This window comes from Schistosoma haematobium, chromosome ZW (genome assembly GCF_000699445.3).
Source record: "Schistosoma haematobium chromosome ZW, whole genome shotgun sequence".
Taxonomy (NCBI): domain Eukaryota; kingdom Metazoa; phylum Platyhelminthes; class Trematoda; order Strigeidida; family Schistosomatidae; genus Schistosoma; species Schistosoma haematobium.
In genome coordinates, this window is record NC_067195.1 from 35,054,454 (window position 1) to 35,076,571 (window position 22,118).

The following is a 22,118-nucleotide window of genomic DNA, read 5'->3' on the forward strand; positions in this document are numbered from 1 at the left end:
TAATTAATGATAACCGTCTCATCATACAAGTTTATTAGTATGTACAATGGTATGATCATACCACTATCAGCACTTCTTTTTTCTTCTTAAGATGTTACCTTTTATTATCAGACATTCAACTAAGTTTACAAATATATATATAATATATATATATATATATATATATATATATATAAACACATCTTAGATGAATTTAGCTTGCGTATTTATTGTATCAAATTGGTCTTAGTGAATCGCTGTTTAAGGTAAATATGAATTTGGTTTTAACCATTTGGCTATCATTCACTTATATTCCCTGAAAATATTTGACTATTAGTTCAGTATTATGAAGGAGTGTTCAGTATTTCTTTTTATATTTCTATAAATAATTTATTCCCAAAAGTATAATTTGATTGGTCATCATCATCCCCTTTATAATCTTATCCGAAAGTTAAATTGTTAGATGACAATTTACAACTCAAGTGATTATCGGTCATGTTATTTTTCCTTCATATTCTATACTAGTATTATTTGAAATTGTCTGATACTCTCAATGTGATGCTAAATGACCTCCTCTTATTATTGGTATTTTTTTACTACTTTACATTTCTAGCATTTTCTTAAAAATCTTTGGCGACGAAACGGAAATCTTCATCACTTAATTACCATCATTTTGAATTATAATGTGTAAGGGGAAGGGATGTATGATCGCAGCATACATTTTCTTTGCTGTATCTTTATTACTATTTACAGGCTGTGTAATAGTGCACTTTTATGTTGACCAGGCGTTCATGTCAATAATGAAAAAGGTAGGTTTGATATATATATATATATATATATATATATATATATATATATAAGTGATAAATGTTATCCTACTTTAGTTCAATTTTCCATACACACTGACTATCAACTTGCTATCATAGTTGTGATACTTTTTTCGTGTCTTTGGAACTGATGTTTATTATGTTCTATAATTTCCAGAAGGCTATAAAAGTTTATTTGAAACATAACAAGACCACTAACTAAATAAAACTGACTATCAGAATTATATGAAACATCACCTACCTGTAGTTTCAGATAAGAAGACTTGATTTAAACTATTTATTGTGAATATAACTGATTTCATTTCGGTTTCTAATGTTATGCTTAAGTAAACTGCTATTAAGGAGGAAAACTTTGTGGCATCTCAAAGCTTTATGAATATACTGTTTAAGAGGTGATACAACCCATTTTTGATTTTTATATTGATATACGTAACTCTGCACGTAAACAACAATTACGTAATAAGAGAATCGCTTTTTGATTTTCATTTTCAGTTTATGTTGCTCACTCCTGGTAGCATAGTCTTCGAAGCTTATTCTAACGACGATACAGCAATAATTACACGCCTTTACGCTTTTAATTTACTAAACGAAGAAGAAGTTCTTAAAGGTGGCAAACCTCTTTTCGAGGAAGTCGGACCATATATTTACTGGTAAGATGTTTCTACGTACACTGTTTAACGGATTTTTAGTTTGTAATCCATTGAATTATAGCTTAGAACGAAGAGTTTTACATTATCATTCTCCTGATGAGATATAATAAACAAGATAAAAATGAAAATGAAATTTGAACTAGAATCTTTAATTAAAACTCACCCTGTATTCGTTCTATTTTATTGAAGTTCTTATACCTATTTTCATTTTTATTTATACATAATAATACTTCAACAAGCTAAATGTAACATTCTTATTTTATTTTTTGATAAAAAATATTGAAAACAAACATAGGAAAAAAATAAATAGGTGGGACTTTACGTTCTCTAACGAAACACCTCCAAAATATCTTCGCCATAAAAAGAGAACATATTATTACCCACATGAAAATCTTTCACGGTCCGATATTCACAGCCGTCAAATAACTTCACTTGATCTTTTTGCTGGAGTAAGCTATGAAATCTTTAGATTATTTAAATATTGATTTTAATTATCTTTATTATTGTTTATGAAAAACTCTATAAAGGTCAAATATTTCTTATATGATTGCGGAATTACATACATATACATAGTTTTCTATCCAGAAACTTAAGTGTAATCCTACTGAGCTGTAGTAACTATTTTAAAATAAGCAGCTTACATGAATGCTGAAATTTCAATGGAACTATATTTGTCTTTGTGATTAGACGGAAAGTATGCAATATTGATGCGTTCCAAACTATTTCCAGTCAAGTGCAAAATAAACAAGTGACTGATGTTGTAGAGTAAGATTTTCATCGTTGATTCAACGCAACAGCCATCCAGGTGTTAGGAAGTTAGCCGCCCAATCATATATATATATATATATATATATATATATATATATACTACTTAGGCCTGTTACTGCTAATGAAGCATAGGACGATATATATATATATATATATATATATATATAAAAATGAAATCTACTGAAATTTTGCAGATTATGGCCACTCTTTTGTACAATGGGATGAATGTTAAATTCATTCGGTACTGTTTTCGAACAGTACTGGGTTCGAGTCTAGGAAAGATCAACAACTCTGAGATGCGGACACCGTCTGACGAGTCCTAAATAGGACGAAACGCCTGCCGTAGTTTCCACTGCTAGTCACCATTCATCTTAGGTTATATTTATTTATGTTTTAAAGTAAAAATGTAATTTTCCATAATATTTGGCACACCAGAGATTACCATCTGGACTTAGAATGATGAACTTTTATCAGCCACTAAGAAATTCAGTATAGACGTTTATACTTAAAAGTATGAGCAGTTATAACTTAGTTCTTCATGCGTGAGCATTAAATCTGATAATTAAAGCCAATTATTGCTACTTGGGTTTCAGATGTGTAAGCACGTCTGTAGCCCTGAATGTAGTTACCTAATATCACTGTTACTGAAACATGATTTCATACTACACGTGTCACATGCTATTATCTACATTGAGCGTTAATAATCCTCAGTTGAAGTATGATTTAAAACACAAAAGAAATAACTAAGTGGATTACTACGAATAATGGTGTTTCCCGTATCGATTACTCTACTATATGGGTGATTAGATATGAATATTGTAAAACACGTGTGCTGTTTAAAAAATTCAATAGCTTGTTAAGTCTATTTAATTAACTGATGTCCTTAACCAGATTTACTTTGGACAATCTGCTCATGAAATCTACGTCATAGCTTTATAAACAGGGAAAATAACTGATATTCGAATTGGGTAGGGTGCAATTACTTAACTCATATTGTTATTCTAAATAAATACCATAATTTTTAACAAGATATCTTACATAATATTAGGTGACTGATTTTCAAAACATTCCTCTGTGAAGCGAGAAAAGCTGGTAAACTAATAGGTTTTCATGAAGATTAAGGACGATTGATTTTGTATAACACTACAAAATAGAAATTATTATGAAAAGTCAGCTGTTGATAATTTGGGAAACCTAATTTATGATATTGCTATTTGGTTGGAAGTTAGATTGGAACTTAATTTCCCTGTTTTTTTGGTATCTATCAGTGATTCGCATTTGCAACCTTGAAGGAACTGATGCTGTTCATAAGATTCAATCACGTCTTACGTATGCAGAGACACTGTCATTTAGCTACCCAGGACATCAGAGGTCCTCAGAATCGAGGTATTTTTCATTATTTACCTCCAGATAGGACGGTTTCTTATCAATTAGAGTTATAACCACATTATACCATGATTTATAGAATTTGGACTGTACTAATGATTATGCAACATATTATTGGCTACTGTTCATTAGGTAACTAAATTAGTTTTCAATCATACTTTGTACAAAATTTTTTATCACGGTGTAATTGGTAATATTCACAATAATGCAACCATTGAAACATAGATTGCTTAGCAGGTTTTATCAGTAGCTTGAGGGTTAGTAAACGTCATCGGAGTAATAATTTTAGAATGTGCTTATTAGACTGCAGTACAAAAAGGTCACACTAAATAGTTTAAACTTGTCAGTTATGATTATCACTATCGATTTAATCGTTTTTATTCTAATGATCATTTTGCCTATTTATCATGATACTTCATGTCAACTATTAGCTGTAAATATTAACAAATTTAATGTTTAAAAGATTTAGAGCATAAGATGAAAATGAATTAACAAGGGGTAATAAGTATATGGTATTTCACTACGGCTTTTTTTGAAGGCAAGATATTAGGAACATACGTCTTCTCTGTAGAACTGGAAATACTCTTTAGAATCTATAAACTAATACATTAGAAAATAAACGACTGACCTGCCTGAAATATTTTTAAAATGTAATTGCTAAATTTTAATAATCTCCACTCAAGTCGAAATACTGAGACTGTCCGAAAATTATGTTGTTCATTTGAAGATGAATGATAGTCCTCCACAGCAATTAACCCCACAAAGGAAAATCATTGCTTGTCACAATTTGGGTTAGGTAACTATCCTATTTTTATTTGGATAAATAATGTAAAGAATGCACAAATAGGAAAATAAACAATTAATGAAGAAAACATTATGGGAAGTCAAAATTAAATCAGACAGGGTTAACTAGTATTAATAACAAATATCGGTTATCTTGAAAACATCCCTCGGAATTAGTTGATGTATATTTTATAACAATCAAAGCTTTATCAGTAGTTTACACTACCGCACAAAACTTTTGAAGTTGCCCCTTCAAGTGATGAACTATTGAGTTAACTGTTCTGCATGTATTACTACAATTTATGTACAAAAATGGATAGTATCTATATCTTCTGAAGTACACTTTGGTCCCTTCTTTGAAATAAAAAAACGAATTAAATAATCGGACTTTAGGCAACATTCAAAATGAGTTTAATTTTGAACATACAATTATTAGTACACATTAATGCTTATACAGTCCTTCAGTTATCATAATTAATTATCACAATTAAAATCTTATAAGTTGCTACCATGATAGTAAACTATGTTAAGGATGTAAGTACCTTTGTATCATGAGTGAGTTTATTCTTTTTGGATTTGCTAGAATTATGGTTTTTACTAAGTCTTATTACTGTAAGTTTATTATCTAAATAGCTATTTCATGTTAAAACTCACTACGAATATTCTCGAATAAGAGAAATAATTGAAGCCGAAGTGTAGATCAGAATAAAGTGAGTAGCGTGAAAGTTCTTTCTTGATCAGGTTCCACCATTTTATAATAAAGTAGAAGTATAATAAATAACAGTATTATGTAATAACAATGAGATAACGCAACAGACCATAAACGAAAGAAGAATTAGGTTATTTTACTGACCTATAATTATTTGACTGGCAAATGAAAAATAATTATAATAAATTTTCATGCAGTTTACACCAGTCACTGACTTCATGAAAAAAACTAAACGAATACCACATTAGTCATATTACTTTAACTTAACAGTGTGAGCACTCACAATAACGTTACACTTCATAATTTCATCACTTCTATATAAGAGTTCCGATATAGGAACTAATACTTTATCCGTGAGTAGAAAAAATAACTATTTCACATTACTCATTGATTACAAACAGAAACTAGCGTAAGCTCGATCAGATATCATAAACGTTTTTAGCTTGTTAAAAATGGTAGTTTCAACAAGTGATCTTAAGCCTTAAGACATATTAGAGTGTTTGACTACTCAAAAAAATTAAAAATTAAACAAGATGTGCTACTTTGCTCATTTTAAAATATTGCTTTTCACTGTGATAGTTTATAAAGAAAAGTCATTTATGTTTGTAGAACTACCAATCTGAAGCCTATTTTTGTATTTTTATACAAATATCTTTTAATTAACTAGTTAAGTAATGAGACAATTGATGAAGATTACTTGGTTAGATAGTTGTCGGGGGTCATGTACAAAACCACCTCTTTACCGGTCACTTACCTACATCTTCCATACAAATGACATGTTTTTCTACATTCATTTAGAATATCTTATCACTGTTATTAGATCCAAAATTTTGACTTAGTTGAAACATAGCTTCAATGCATAAGTTTTACAGCAAGACGAAAAGAACAGTTTTAATAGTTATTGGTAAAACGCTAGTTTTTCGAGTACTTAATTATAACGAAAGATATCTCCTTATTCTTCAGCTGTGAACTAGAAAGCCTTCATGTTGTTTTATTTAGAATTTAGTCAGTGTTTATATTTAATGCAGCTAAATGGGTGATAAGTGTTACACTTTTATTCTAGGCAAACAGAAACGTGATTATTCTTATAAATATCTACGGATGCATCACGAAAATTTGATAAGCAACTAGAACCTAGGTGCAAAATTAATTGATAACAATACAGTGACTTAATTACACAGTCTGATTCTTTTAGAAATCATTTACATACCGAAACATGGTTGTCTAAGCTATTCAAATTATTGACAATCATGTGTGTCCTTGTGTATGTGTCAAGTAACAAAATCAAGATACTGACGACTATATGGATTCATTCCCAAGTATTATTGAATCACGACTTTTCTGTCAGATTCATAAGGTGTTCCGTAAAAATTATGAAGTGAAATATGATAGATGACAAGATACTATAGTTTTTGCTTTAACTATTAGAAACTAATTGGAAAATTAATGTTTTAATAGGTTGTTGGTCCCTATTTTTGTTCAGAAATATTTTTCTAGCATTGCACTAAACAATCAAAGTAATGAAATTGGAAAACACTTAAATGAACAATAATTGGGGTTACTGAAAACAGTCTACCAACACAAACTTAAAATCACCCCACATTTCAGGTTTACGTTAGTCCGATGCTTTTAAAATATTTAAAGTACTAGTTTATCTTCGTTTAATCCGCAATTAAGTCCTTCTACTAGATTTACTTAGATGTACATAAAATCAGGATATAAATAATTGTACTGGTTAACAAGAACAGTATACGAGACCTGACTAAATGATATATATTTTGTTAATGCATTTTGATTTACTCATTTCGTAGTGTTACGGTAAATGATTCAGTGTTATGTACGACCAACTTTGTGTTAACTTATTTTAATAATTTGAATAATTATCGGAAATTAATCCGTTATCCCTTCTTTTCATTTTTCACAAGTAATTGATTGTTCGTTCAACGATATATTTATAAAGAGTCAGTCATTTTATTATACCTTTCTGAACAAACAAAAATGTACACTTTGTTTTACATTGATTTTAGGGGATAATATTACAGGAAAAAAGTGTCTTCACTGAGAGTTATTACAGAACAACCAAACCCTTCGTCACAAAAACCCCAAACGAAATATTATGGGGTTATACACATGAAAACATTGAATCATGTTACAAATTCGGCAAATGCCCTAAAAAAATATCTGTATTTGTCAAAGTGAGTTTGTCGCTTATAACTACAGGAACTGAGGGAACTAGGTTTATTCAACAACAGGGTAAAGCTATAGTTGGTAATAACTAGAATAGGTTTTAAATGCGTAGTTAACAGAAGGATGTGTAAACTTCAGAATTGAGGAGATCATACAAACACTACTACTTTTAGATTGAATGGTCAATTATTTGGTTAAAGGACTTGAAAATCAGTTACAGGACTCGTATTAGCACGTGATAATGACAGTCACGGTTGTTTCCTAAACTGTGACAATTTTGCCCAAAATGACCGAAATATGTCGTAATATCTGAATATTAGTGTGTAGTTTAAAAAAAAGCGACGGTAATATATTCCTTCAAAGACATTTTCATTTTTTTATGGATTTATGTATTCCGATTAATCATAAAATTATGCAGCTTCAGTCGATGAAACTGTCGAAAAGAAAGTTTTCTTCTCTGAACTATCTTCACTTCTTCTTGAATAACAAAGTGTTTTGAGATCGACGAACCATTGAGCTGTGATTTTCATATTGCTTAGCTAGCCCGTAGTGAATGATTGTAAACCAAATGGAGTAGAAATCCTCTACAAGTTTTGGTTTAGTGTATTTAATTCTCTTTTCAAACTTTTTATAAGACAGTGAGTTATTGTTTCTTACGAGAAATATTAAAATATAACATTTAAGAAACTTCAATAGTGTTTATAACCTATTTGAATATCATTTTATTAACATATGAAGGACATTTCTTCTTTAAATGTTCTACTCCACGATTGATGTAATTACTGTAGTCCTTGTAAAAATTAAGTTTTTTACTTTCAGGAGAACGGCACTAGCACTGAAGAATTTTTGCTCAAAACAGGTGTCGACGATATAAATGAAAGAGGAAAGGTTGAAGAATTCCAAGGAGAAAAGTAAGACATTTCCCAATTGTATATTAGTATCTATTAGTTCGATAAATTGCTACTTCAGTGGAATCTTAGATTCTAGAAAGGACAAAGTTTATATATATTTGAGAGATTGGGGTACAAATTTAATTAGTTAGTTTAAAAAAGCTTCAGTCTATTTCATAAATACTTAATAGACGTCATACTTCAACAAGAAGATGCATTTTTCTGAAGAATAAAAAAACTGTAAATTGCGGTATGTAGGAAGACTGTGCAATTAGATACTGTATTTTATTTCAATTCCAAATATTTACATAATAAAGTTTAAGATTAAGGTACTCAACTGGTAAATACTTCAATAATTCTACATTTATCTAACACGGATCGTATAGCAACAAAACTGCTCAGAAATTATTTACACATGAAAAATGTCTATGATTAATTGAAGTTAAATGTTTTATTGAAAATCTTAACTTTGAGGTATTAAAGAAACTTAATAATATGCTGGACCAATCTCTACTTAAATTGTAATACTAAGAAAGCTTAAATAACAGTTTTTTATTTCTGTAATTTTGTAACAGAGAACTAAACGTATGGAAAAGTAAATATGCGAATATGATTAATGGAAGTGGTGAGGAAATTAATCTTATTATTAAACCACTTTAGTATTTGTTTCAAGATGAAATAATGATTTTGTGATGTTTGATATTGATTCTGTAATCATTTAACAATTTATTACTGGGTTATTGCAATAAACTGTGAGTGATTGCTATCAATAGCAACTATACAGTAAAGCTGAATCACTGACTTCAATTTGTACACATTATTCATCTGTGTTAGGCGTCATTTACTAATCACTGTTTCCAGTGATAAATGTCAGGGACAGCACCCATGAATATTAAACTTGGTAACACAACTTAATAGTTATCAAACTTTGCACTTTTCCTCAAAGATGTATTCATACTATATTTAGGATAATCAACTGAACCCCTTCAATGAACCAATTGTTAAGCCTAGATGCTTAAATCTTACAAAACAAATCTTTCAATTTTAAATAGAAAGATTATTTTTCCCTCAATTAAGATTATGGATCGATCAGTTTTAGCCTACCATTAAAGACCCGGACAAACTGGATGGCGATTTCATCCAAGTGTTGGACTCCTTGGCAGTGAGCACCCACGACCCTTCATGCGAGATTCGAACCCAGAATCTTCGATCTTGCACGCGAACACTACGACTATAAATTACTGAGCTGGGATCTAACGGCATTAATGTCTAAATTCAATCAATCCACGATATTGCGCAGCCACTCCTCATTTTTTGTCTAACAATATATTTTAAATAAATGAAATCATCAGTCAATTGAAGCTAGACCACCATGGAAAACCTGGAGGCACTGGACGGCCGTTTCGTCCTAGGACGGGACATCTCAGCAGTGCCCATTCACGATCCCACCTCACGCGAGATTCAAACTCAGAACCTATCAGCCTCGCGCGCGAGAGCTTAACCATTAGACCACTGAGCCGGCAGCCAACGGTGTTAAGGTCTAACATCTTACATAACTATAAGCTTATATATCTCAGTATTACATTTTAAGGTCACTTGAACTAGTTCTGTTAGTTTAAAGAAAGAAATACATTTATTTGACATGTTTACATTTTACATCCGTGACGCAGCAGTATTCTATTTCTAAATAAAATTCAGATAAAATCTTGAGCCTTCATGTATCATAGTAAATATAAACGGAATACCCACATTTGGTAAACTCAGTCGTACATATTATAATGGGCAATAAATAAGATGCTCTCCTTTGTTACGCTTCCACGGTTTGTCATCGTAAAGATAATTACTGAACGTTCAGCAGTGCGTTGATTATTGACTTTTAATTAGATTAAATGTAAATATATTGACAGTTTGATCGCATGAAAATAAAGAAACAAAAGAAAAAGTGTATTTATCGTTTTATAAGACTTTTCTTTTGTTACATTTTTAGAAGGGGCATTCATAGGCTTCGATCTCAGTGTTGGTGCACGGAGGCACGTTTTTGTTCCGGGTATTTGTCGCTCAGTAATAATGGAGGCAAAAAAATTAGTGCCACATCCTAAATTTTCAAAATTACAGGTGTGAAAATATCCTGCCTTTTTTATACTGTTATTATTGAAATAGGATTGCTACATGAACTCGCACGTTTTTTTTAAATAACTGCATGTTTGCATCAAGGCAAATTTTAGTTTACCTTCATTACACTACATTACATTCGGGAGACGGAAGAACTTCTAGGATATAATTATGAATTTCATAGCTCCTAATCATATAGCCACAACTAATAGGGAAACTTAAGAATCTTCATTTGCATCATAAAGATGGTCAAAGGTTTCAAAATTATTACTTGTTAAGTTGACTTACCATGCATTAAAATTTTTACACAAAATTTTTCTTGGTATAAAACCCATCCATGCTGGCACTGGTTAGTCTACTTCTGGATCCTTAATGGTGATTTAGCCTGTGTTCGGATGACTCCACCTGACCTGTGAGTACGTCATCTGCATGTACCATTAACGGACAATGGTTTGGTGGCGAATACCTTATTTCTCAAAACGAAACTTCTTGAAATGATATTGAATATGGACTAATTATTCTGATATTCAACACATCTCAGATTCAAAAACCGTTTTGATGGAATTCTTAGAGTAACTATCTTGATCTTCGCACTTAATTCTGTTTCCAGGAGACATCTTCAGAAGATTATTCTTATCAAGTGCTAATAAATGTTTTAATGTGAGTAGTTAAGTAAATTTCCTAACTGGAACAAATGAGGGTAGCAGTGATACATTATCTGGATAACTGACTCAACTGAATATCTAATCACAGCTTATTATTATGTAACTGTTTATATCTCCAGATTATATGAAAAATATTAATAAGAATGTAACAATAGTGATGCTGAGACATTTATGTTCTTTTAGGAAGAAACAATTGTGTATATATATATATATATATATATATATATATATATATATATATGTACTTTTTGTTTTTATATTTCATCGCTTTGCCAATGACATTTAGGTTTTACTATTTGCGCCGGTAGAAGTTGAAGAGAACTCTAGTATTTACCCATCACCTTCGGAGTTTTGTCAAGGCCAGCCTTACGAACCAAAGTGTGCACCAGAAGGTTTTGTTTCTTTTTCTCCATGTTTAGAGTCCGACAACTATATGCCTTTATACGGTTCACAAGGTCATTTTGCTGGTGCGGATCCTAAAATCAGAAATCAGTTTGGTGGCATAAGTGAGCCAGATGAAGTTGATGACAATACCGTTTTGTATGTAGATCCCGTAAGTAATGAATGTTGTTAATAAGTTAATTTATCCTAGTGTTAATTATTTGTTATCGTAATGGTTTATTGCGTCGTATAAATGAGGTTCAACAGTTTCTACTTTTGTATAACAATCCCTTGGGTTCACGTTCAGTTTGCTGGATATACATTGTAGCCATTCCTTACCACTGTGCTGGTTATATGTTAGGGGAGTAATTCAGATTTATCAGCACAATAGTTTATCATCTAAATTCTGGATGCTTCTTAATACATTCTCAAGTTGTTTTTCGACAGAAAATAATCATTTTTGAGGTTACCTAGTATGCACTAATCTAACATACAAATTGTCAACGTCGATGGTAGTTACAATTTTTTTGAATATTAATAAGTACTAAATCATATGAACATGTTCTCAGCAATCATAACTCTTATGTTTGACCGAACAAGTACACGGTTCATGAACCTGAATAAATGTCTACAGTGTGAAAAAGGTATATGTAATTGATTAGTCTTCAATGAAAGAAAATTAAAAATATGTAAAACTTATTGACTAAAAATAATACATAACGACATCAGTTGAAGTACTCAGTTAAATAAAGAATGACCAAATACAATCCTCAGTGATATCAACAGAGAAACACCAAACACTTTCGAATAACATTTGTCAGTTTCATTGTAACTTAAATGAAAGATAATCGGAACTCAAATATTAATCAACAATACGATTTCTATTAAATATTTTCTAGTTATTAAGATTGTTGACGGCTATCAAATTAGTCACATATAAGTTATTGTTTCTAAATTATTTCAAATTAGTTTGAGTACAGAATTACTTGAAATCTGCTTAATATTGAACGATTATATCTTCAGTAATTATAAGATCACAATAAAAGAACTTCACAGTTAAAATATATTTAATGTTTCGAATTATTTGAATTGTAGTATAAACTAAGAATCCAAGAAATAACGCAATTGAATTAAGAAGTAGTAGATGAGCACAAGCGAATGTATTGTATTTAAAATTCGAAATCGAGCATTCAACCAGTACCAAGATATCATTAGTTCATTCAAACACCACATCTACCACAGCTTAAATTGGAATATAATTGTCTGTTATAGGTTGTACGTCTTCTTCTTAAGTTCATCCTGAGTCTGTCCGACATTGTATTGGATAAAAACTCTGTAGTATCTAGAATGTGCTCATTAGTATTGGAATTAACAACCGAAATCAGAACAGACTCACCTGGAATTGTATACCATCAGCATGTCGGTTTTGTACTGAAATCATTAATATCTAGAATTTGAACCATAGATTTTTCAACACTATCCTCCACCACGAAATAATGTTGGATCTTTATATCCCCAAGTTATGAATAATGTGACTTCACTCAAAACATATTTATCACATTGACTAGAGTAAACATTAGAAGTGTTTTTGTGATAAGGATAAACAGCATTTGATATGAAATCATCTGAATTGTAATCAGAATCGAGCTCATTTAGTACTTGTGGTTCGCATTGAACAAATTTTCCACAAGAAACAAATGCATTATGAGGACAAATAATATTTGATATGACATCAAGATTTGATTCTTCTGAAATAGTTTCCTCAAATTTATTAAGAATCTCATTGCAGAGTAAAAGATCATTAGAAAAATCAGCATCTATCAAGACTGCGTCAGGTTTTCTATCATGACTAGGTTCATTCAACATATTTTCCTCAGATTTGCAAGGAATTTCGTCAGAAATAAGTGAACTAATAGGAAAAACCATGTCTTGTACAATAACATGAGAAATCTGATAAGCTGATTGATTAGAAACTGTTGTCTCACAAGGATTCTGAGTTTCACTTAACTCCGAACTGCTATATGACTCTACACTGTCTTTTGAAATCATTGATAAAGATAAATGATCATTATAAATACTCAACTTAATAGAATCAGAATTACAAGACTGAATATTAGTTGCAGCAAGATGAACAGTAGTATTACAGACTGACTGAATATGTCCAATATCACCACATTTAAAGCACTCAGAATTACGAAATTTACATGAGTTAAAAGAGTGGAACTTGCCACAGGACAAACATTGACCAAACTTGTGCCCATCTTTTTGAAATGCATTGCAACTCCTCAATGAATTATCTGCATAGCCTTGAGTATGCACTGGGTTGGGATGACGTAATGTGGTGGAATTTTTTATATCCTCATGAATCACTTTACAAAATCTTCCTTTATTGCGTTCAAAATTTGTATACTAAACAAAGTCTAGCAGCAGTTCCTTGAGAGTTGTATAAGGAAGCGAGATAGGCTTTCCCGGCATAGCCAGAGTTCTTAATAAGTTATATGCTTCTTTTCCGATGAATATGAGGAAATTTACCACAATATTAAAATCCTCAGCATCTTCCTTGGTCATAGCCCAGATTTCGAACCTTTCAAAATAATCCTCAAAAGCATCGAGCTCTGAATGTATATCCAATGATTCCATCACAGGATCCTGCTGGCGAAGCCAATTTGATGTTTTGAATTATTTGAATTATAGTACGAACTAAAAATCCCAAAATTAACGCAATTCAATCAAGAATCACGACACAAGCACGAACGAATGTATTGTATTTAGAATTCGAGATCTAGCATTCAACAAGTACAAAAGGATCATTAGTTAATTCAAACACCACATCTACCACAGCTTAAATTGGAATATAATTGTCTGTTATAGGTTGTACGTCTTCTTCTTAAGTTCATCCTGAGTCTGTCCGACATTGTATTGGATAAAAACTCTGTAGTATCTAGAATGTGCTCATTAGTATTGGAATTAACAACCGAAATCAGAACAGACTCACCTGGAATTGTATACCATCAGCATGTCGGTTTTGTACTGAAATCATTAATATCTAGAATTTGAACCATAGATTTTTCAACACTATCCTCCACCACGAAATAATGTTGGATCTTTATATCCCCAAGTTATGAATAATGTGACTTCACTCAAAACATATTTATCACATTGACTAGAGTAAACATTAGAAGTGTTTTTGTGATAAGGATAAACAGCATTTGATATGAAATCATCTGAATTGTAATCAGAATCGAGCTCATTTAGTACTTGTGGTTCGCATTGAACAAATTTTCCACAAGAAACAAATGCATTATGAGGACAAATAATATTTGATATGACATCAAGATTTGATTCTTCTGAAATAGTTTCCTCAAATTTATTAAGAATGTCATTACAGAGTAAAGGATCATTAGAAAAATTAGCATCTATCAAAACTACATCAGGTTTTCGATCATAATTATGTTTACTAAACATATTTTCTTCAGATTTGTAAGAAATCTCATCCGAAATGTATGAATTATTAGGAAAAGCCATATTTGGTACAATAACATGAGAATTCTGACAAATTGATTGATTAGAAACCGTTGTCTCACAAGGATTCTGAGTTTCATTTAACTCCGAACTGCTATATGACTCTACACTGTCTTTTAAAATCGTTGATAAAGATAAATGATCATCATGAATACTCGACTCAGTAGAATCAGAATTACAAGACTTAATATTAGTTGCAGCAAGATGAACAGTAGTATTACAAACTGACTGAATATGTCCAATATCACCACATTTAGAGCACTTAGAATTACGAAATTTACATGAGTTAAAAGAGTGGAACTTGCCACAGGACAAACATTGACCAAACTTGTGCCCATCTTTTTGAAATGCATTGCAACTCCTCAATGAATTATTTGCATAGCCTTGAGTATGCACTGGGTTGGGATGACGTAGTAATGTAGTGGAATTTTTTATATCCTCATGAATCACCTTACAAAATCTTCCTTGATTGCGCTCGAAATTTGTATAATTAACATAGTCTAGCAGCAGTTCCTTGAGAGTTGTATAAGGAAGCGAGATAGGTTTTTCCGGCATAGCCAGAGTTCTTAATAAGCTGTATACTTCTTTTCCGATGAATGTGAGGAAATGTACCACAATATTAACATCCTCAGCATCTTCCTTGGTCATAGCCCAGATTTCGAACCTTTCAAAATAATCCTCAAAAGCATCGAGCTCTGAATGTATATCCAACAATTCCATTACAGGCTCCATCGCGACGCCAATTTGATGTTTTGAATTATAGTATGAACTAGGAACCCCAGAAATAAGGTAATCAGATCAAGAAGTACTAGATAGGCACAAACGAATGTATTGTATTTAGAATTCGAAATCAAGCATTCAACAAGTACAATGGTATCATTATTTCATTCAAGCATCACAATATATTACGAAAATCAATCGTCTTAGTGAGAAAGTGATCTCTAATAATTCTTTTGAAATTAATAAAAAAAAACTGAAATATAATTTAGTTGACATTTGAACGTTAAAATCATGATTGTATTATGCTGATTTTCCTTTAAACTTTTATTAATTTCTTTTCTTTTCTAAAATAACAAATATAAACAAAAGTTTATCATTTTCAGTTTATTTAATTTAATACTCATAATAGTTTGTATAATTTTACTAATTACCTTCTGATACATATTTAGGTGACTGGACTCGCTCTGGGAGCTCATCAGTCCATGCAGATCAATTTTTATATAGACAATGAAAAGAGATCGTAAGCATAAATAACATTATTGATTTACTTTTTCACAACTGCAGTTTTATATGTATGTAGTTTTATATGTATGTATAAGTTAAAAGTTTATTCCCTTAACATTTTGATTAGGATCATTTCCTTATTGAAAAGGCTAAACTTCCAAGCATAGGGAAAAAATTATTCGAATTTTATTTCCCATCTGGAAAAGCATTTAAAATACTATAATCTATATGACGGAACATTATATTTCACTTTAGTATACCTCTAAGCATATCCTGAGCGAAAGTACTTTGTTTTATAGATATGAGCAAAGAAAATAGAATAAATAAATTTATGACTGTGATCACCGATATGAATTACTGAGTTAACAGTGATTTCAATGATATTGGTTACTGATAAAATGAATTTCAATTAAAATATTTGCCTTAACTCATAAAACGCTCGAAAACATGATGCTTTGGAGAACAGTGTGGATTTAAAGAGTAGTGTTGATTTTAAATCAATTAACCTCACAATAATCTCATCTTAGCGAAAGATTTGAGCACTGGCTGTTTCAGTTATCTCTAGTCTTGCATCATTAAATCATTTAAAGCAATAGCTTTGACTTCAAAAAAATATCTGTAAACCAGCATCTCATTCGTAAGACTATAAGCAATCGATGAAAGTCGAATATTTGCTCCAAAGAAATTCAGTCTTACCAATTTGATCGTTATCTTTAATTACAAACTATTTGAGTAGAAATACATATTTGTCATTATCTGAAATAAGCGAACTCATTTTATTTGGAGACCTAAGTATAGTTTGTATCAGCTTGCGCCAATTCACATGTGACCAATCTATTTCTCATTACATGGTTTATACTAAAATAAATCTTGAATAATACTAAGCTTGTCGAAATTAGTTTGTTTGATTACGATGAATTTATAGAACAATCAGCTTGTGATGAATTTTCATAAATATTTGGTATTTATTTTCAATTTTACTTTCTGTTTAATCGTTTATTTAGAAGTATGCCGTTCAAAATGATGAGGGGTCCCTATTTCTTCCCTATTATCAGAATTGTTAATGTGCGTTCCAAAGAACTGTGTTAAAAACATTCTAATACTTTGTATTTAGTTATTATATTGAATTAAACACATACCTACACAGATATACGTGAAAAAAGATCTTAAGGGAAATAATATAAATTATAACTGTTTGATATACATCTGAGGGGTATAAAATCCTTTCAGTGTAAAAATGTATGACACAGAAATCTTATAGTATTTAAATGTGTAAACTTTGTCTCAGGGAATATTTACAAATAATGAATCTCTTAATATGCGAAATATCATTACTACATGAATAAATTGGATTTGATGAATTTCCGCTTGTATTTGTAGTTAATTAAAACTCTTCATACTTGTAGGATTAATGATTTATATGTGATAATCAACTGATAGTTTAATCAAATCCATTTCATATCAATAGAATTTCAAATAATGCACCGGTAGTTCTTGAACTAAAAAGTGAATGTTATGCAGCTTATTTTTGTAATGTTAATATACAAACTATAAATATAAAAGCCAGATGCAATTAACTTAACTAGCTACATTGATTTCAAAGTGACTAGTTAGACACTTCTTGTCAACTAGATTATTTATTCAGATTTCTGTCAAAGTAAAAGATGTCGGTTACAAAAATAATTTATTAAGCAATCAACCTCATTCTATATCACTATTATGAACCTTAAATTTTATGCCTTTATACAGAATGTTTGTAAACATCGCTAGTCAGCACAACATCTTACAATCATGGTGCATTAACTGATATTTAGGTGTTAAGGTTATTGAAATTTGAAATTTCTCGTTTAAACTATATCTTTCTTTTTATACACTATTTCAGTAGACATTAATATCTGTCTTCCACGTGTAATAAAATTTGTTAGTGAAAAGTCTAGTAAATAAAAGAAAATAATTGAACAATCATTATCTAAAACTCTTTTGCTCAACTCTGTGATGAATAATTATAGGAGACGGTTGATGAGGAACTATTTTTACTACTGACTAGTAAATTCTGTTATCTCCGAAGTAAAATTTGACTAACATTCTATCGATTTGGTTATTTACGAAGAAGAAAAATATATTGATAGGCATTTTAAAAAATAGTTAATAGTTCAGAGAAATTAGACGAAATAGCGGCATGGGACTTATATTTCAAGGAAAGCATTTTACATTACGCAAGCATGCGGTATTTTTTATGGAGCATTACTTGTAAGGTCATGTTATTATACAACGCCATGTGAAGAATCGGTTTTCTGCATGATAATCAGACCGAAAACCTGACAAGACACAGATAAGATGAAAAATGCGTCCTACAAGCATTCGCAAATCGAATTATTTTACGTATAAACTTCATGACATTCATAATCAAGATTTCAACATAATATTTGTAATGGTAACTTCTATTAAATATAGTATATTTTGAATGAAATTAGAATTTGCAAGAAATATGTGAATCAAACAATGCCTTTAAAATGTGTCACTTGTTATTGGTTTTCCAGGAAATATATCCTCCAGTAGAAACATTAGAAACATTATTTCAAAAGGTTCAAGGCAACAAGAAGTTGTTGAACTGGGCGGTATATATACTTGGTGGAGTCTGTCTACTAGTAATTCTTCTTACATCCATGATAATTGTTCGAATAGCTCGGTAAGGATAAAAATGTAATTTTGTATTTACTAGCTTGTATTTTTATTGTAAATATCACAAATTAAATACTGATTGACAAATGATCCCCGAATTACATTTTAATTACGACACAAATGCAAATAAATAAACGAAATAAAAATTCTGAAAGTGAACATCATGTCAAAGTGGATGTTGTAGACATCACAAAAACAGCGAACAGTGGAGTCCAAAAAATGACATGTGATAACCTTCATGATCTAAAACGGCACATTTCGATAAAATGGACTTTCAAATGATGATCGAAAGAAACAAGTATTTTGATAAAGTTTAACATAAAAGGTGGGAGTAAAATAAAAATAACATACCTCTATAACCAATCGAATGGTCGATTTCTAAATGTCGAATGAAGAGTCTATGTTCAATCAATGTGTCAATTTTTTAAATTTATTAACAACTTGCTATTCTTATTATTCCAATCATGTAATCCCTTACGTTTGTCTCGAACAGCGAGGCTGAAAATCTAGTTGATCCGCTTAATAGTCGGTATACCGACCTACAATAATATGGTTTAGACAGCGCATCTTTTCACTTACTATTGAATAAAATCTTGTCATGATGTGTACTACGTGCTTATTTTCAACAAGTCACCTATGTTGTTCGACAGCACAGACTATCGAATTCCATTATTCATATTCTTGACATGATGTTCGTTCTTTCACTAATCCATAACATTAGTATTTTACTAAGAACGGAACATCAGTGACATATTGTTTCTCAAATCTCCATAAGATGTTTGAGACATTTTCATTCATACCAACATTGGACTGATTATTATTAGTTGTAATGAGAAGTTGGAATTACCAGGTAAGTGACTGTCCCATTGTATAGCAATGCGGAAATAGCACTATTGTACTTTATACTTAAGATATCGTAATTTTTGGTGTGTAATACATATACGTATAAATATTCAAGATAATGTTGATTATAAAAGAGATACATTTTAAAGTAATCATCTATGTACGAGTTTGTGTGAAATATGCAATTTGTAGTATGACTGGGTCATGCTTAACAATGAGGAATTTAAAGGAAAAAGAAAACGAAATTTTAAAACATATAACTGCTTCTAAAATGAACGTGTTTGTCAAAAGTTTATTCAAGCGTGTGGAATAAACGTGTAATGAAAGCCAACCTTATTTTATATGTAATAACGCTTTCACTATAATGACTAGTCACAATTATTAATATTTAGAAACAAAGATCCTGCAATTATTTTATGTATTTTTAGTAGCAGAAATCGTATTTATTGAGAATTTTTTATACATGTGAGTTTATTTAGATTGCTGATTCATATCTGTGCTTAATTCGTATAACAATAGACGTGATTTGAATATCTACAACAAAACCGTATTTTTCAATTACATCTTCATCACAAATACTCTAATATACGGTTATATTTATATATATATGATTGACATTAAACTAGTTAAGGTCATTAATGAGTCAATAATAACAGCGTAAGAAATTATGTAACCGATCAAAATAAGCAAAATTACAAATTTATACGAAGGTGATGATATAAACAGCAATAAGCTACACCAAAATGACTACACCTTTCTCAGTTGTCTACTGTGTAGGATAGGACCAGGTTTATTTTTACTAATTTACAAGTTCAAGAAGATAGGTTTCTTAATAACAACTTTTGTGACTGTCATGTTTTACGCTTTATATATACTCCTCATCAGAAAACCGTATGGGTAACCAATTCCAATTAGCATATCAATTCAGCAGCTTTCTTGGAGAAGGTTATTTTGAGTATACGATCAGACAATGTATCAAATGAGTTAGCGAGCACCTCTATTCGTAGTTTAGAGGTCAGATAAAACCAGTACATACCTCAGTTATTTGTCACCTGTTTGATAGTGGTCATAAAGTTAATTGAACTAAAACATTTAGACTAGTTTTCCAAGTATCTTTAGGATTCTCAAATATAGTTTGTTTTTACCTCTTGCATATAAACAAAGCTTTAGAATTCGGATCGACAGTTCTATTCTCTATGATTACAACTAATTTATTAAATCTCCCGAGAAAACCATTTGTTTGTCTACTTTCTCCTATTTACCATATCGGTGCTTAAACTGACTATTTAAACATTTTCTATCCAAAAATCTTAAATGATTGTCGTGTTATTAAGTTAATTTCTTCAAGTCTTCAGTTACATGTTCGTCAATATATTTTTTCCTGTTATTATGCTATTTGTTATTCTTAATATTTTCTACTGTACTTATTAACTTACTATGAATTTACAATATAATCCTTTTCACTGTTAACATTAACCAACAAACTAAACTGATTAGTTTAATGTTGTTCACGTATATAAACAATATTGTTTGCCTAGAAATATTGTTTTGTTTAACACTGTGTAAAGTTTTTAAACTCAGATTTATCCGGATGATTTAATAATTTCAAAGTGAACTTTAGGAATTTGTGTTTGTAAATTTGTCAATAATACAACACTTTAGATGATAACTATACAGTTATTTATTAGCCAAATTGATGTGAACACTATCCTATAACTTGAAACCAATTACTTCACGATACTTTTTCAAGTTTATTTCATGAATTCTACCTAAGAACAGGTGAAATAAATTTTATTAATTACTGTCTTGATTTATTAAATAATGATTAGTTTGTTGCCAATTTAATGCTTTTTCTAGTAGAACCACAGTCACTTTATTTCTTTTTGTTTTTCTTCCTATTTGTAGTGAACTGCTTGAATGAATAGCAATGACTTCCAGAAATTTAACAAACTGAATTTATCTCCGCCTTTTCATCATGGAAGATCATTGTAAATAACTAGTTTTATTACAATTAATGAATAACTTTTAATTAATATATATGCAATAACTAAATTTCCTCTGATTTTCATACTGATTCTATAAAAGTGTATATGTTTTGCTTATATTTCTATTTTTTATAAACTATTATAAAATAAATCATCAATGGGAACTATTGGAGAATAAATTTAATATTTTAAAAATTTAAATTAAACCACCACAAAATGTTCCGCCATTGAACTAATGTTTTATCATACGAAATTATAACTTACTTTGATATTTTGAAAAAAGATGATAATTTTGTTTGAATAAAGTTTTCATCGTCACATTCAATACATAAATATATATATATATATATATATATATATATACATAGATGTAGAGTATGTTTTCTTCTTAACTTGCTACTGAGATATTCTACGCTGAATAAATAAATTATAAGATTCCGACTGAGTATGTATTTGCTATATTGCGTAGAAAGATTAGATGAACTGGATTAGAAATAAGTTATATTACAAGAGTTTTAGTCAATC

The 22,118-nt window shown here is 30.3% G+C and overlaps 1 protein-coding gene across 2 annotated transcripts in view; it reads left to right on the plus strand.

Annotated features, from left to right (window-relative positions):
- The window catches only part of B9D1_2 (B9 domain-containing protein 1), a 62,289-nt gene extending 40,549 nt beyond the window's left edge, over nt 1-21,740 (plus strand). Inside the window, exons 3-15 of one of the 2 annotated variants that reach the window (XM_051211168.1) lie at nt 593-788; nt 1,299-1,456; nt 1,752-1,905; nt 7,130-7,297; nt 8,109-8,200; nt 8,755-8,804; nt 10,167-10,294; nt 11,243-11,509; nt 16,029-16,099; nt 17,088-17,148; nt 18,624-18,772; nt 20,037-20,073; nt 21,514-21,740. In XM_051211168.1, coding sequence (XP_051071206.1) covers nt 663-788; nt 1,299-1,456; nt 1,752-1,905; nt 7,130-7,297; nt 8,109-8,200; nt 8,755-8,804; nt 10,167-10,294; nt 11,243-11,509; nt 16,029-16,099; nt 17,088-17,148; nt 18,624-18,772; nt 20,037-20,058 — 1,446 coding nt within the window. In that variant the 5' untranslated portion in view covers nt 593-662 and the 3' untranslated portion in view covers nt 20,059-20,073; nt 21,514-21,740. The remainder of the gene's footprint in view (nt 1-592; nt 789-1,298; nt 1,457-1,751; nt 1,906-7,129; nt 7,298-8,108; nt 8,201-8,754; nt 8,805-10,166; nt 10,295-11,242; nt 11,510-16,028; nt 16,100-17,087; nt 17,149-18,623; nt 18,773-20,036; nt 20,074-21,513) is intronic. The other variant, XM_051211169.1, reaches the window with a different exon arrangement.
- Nucleotides 21,741-22,118: the final 378 nt, after the last annotated feature.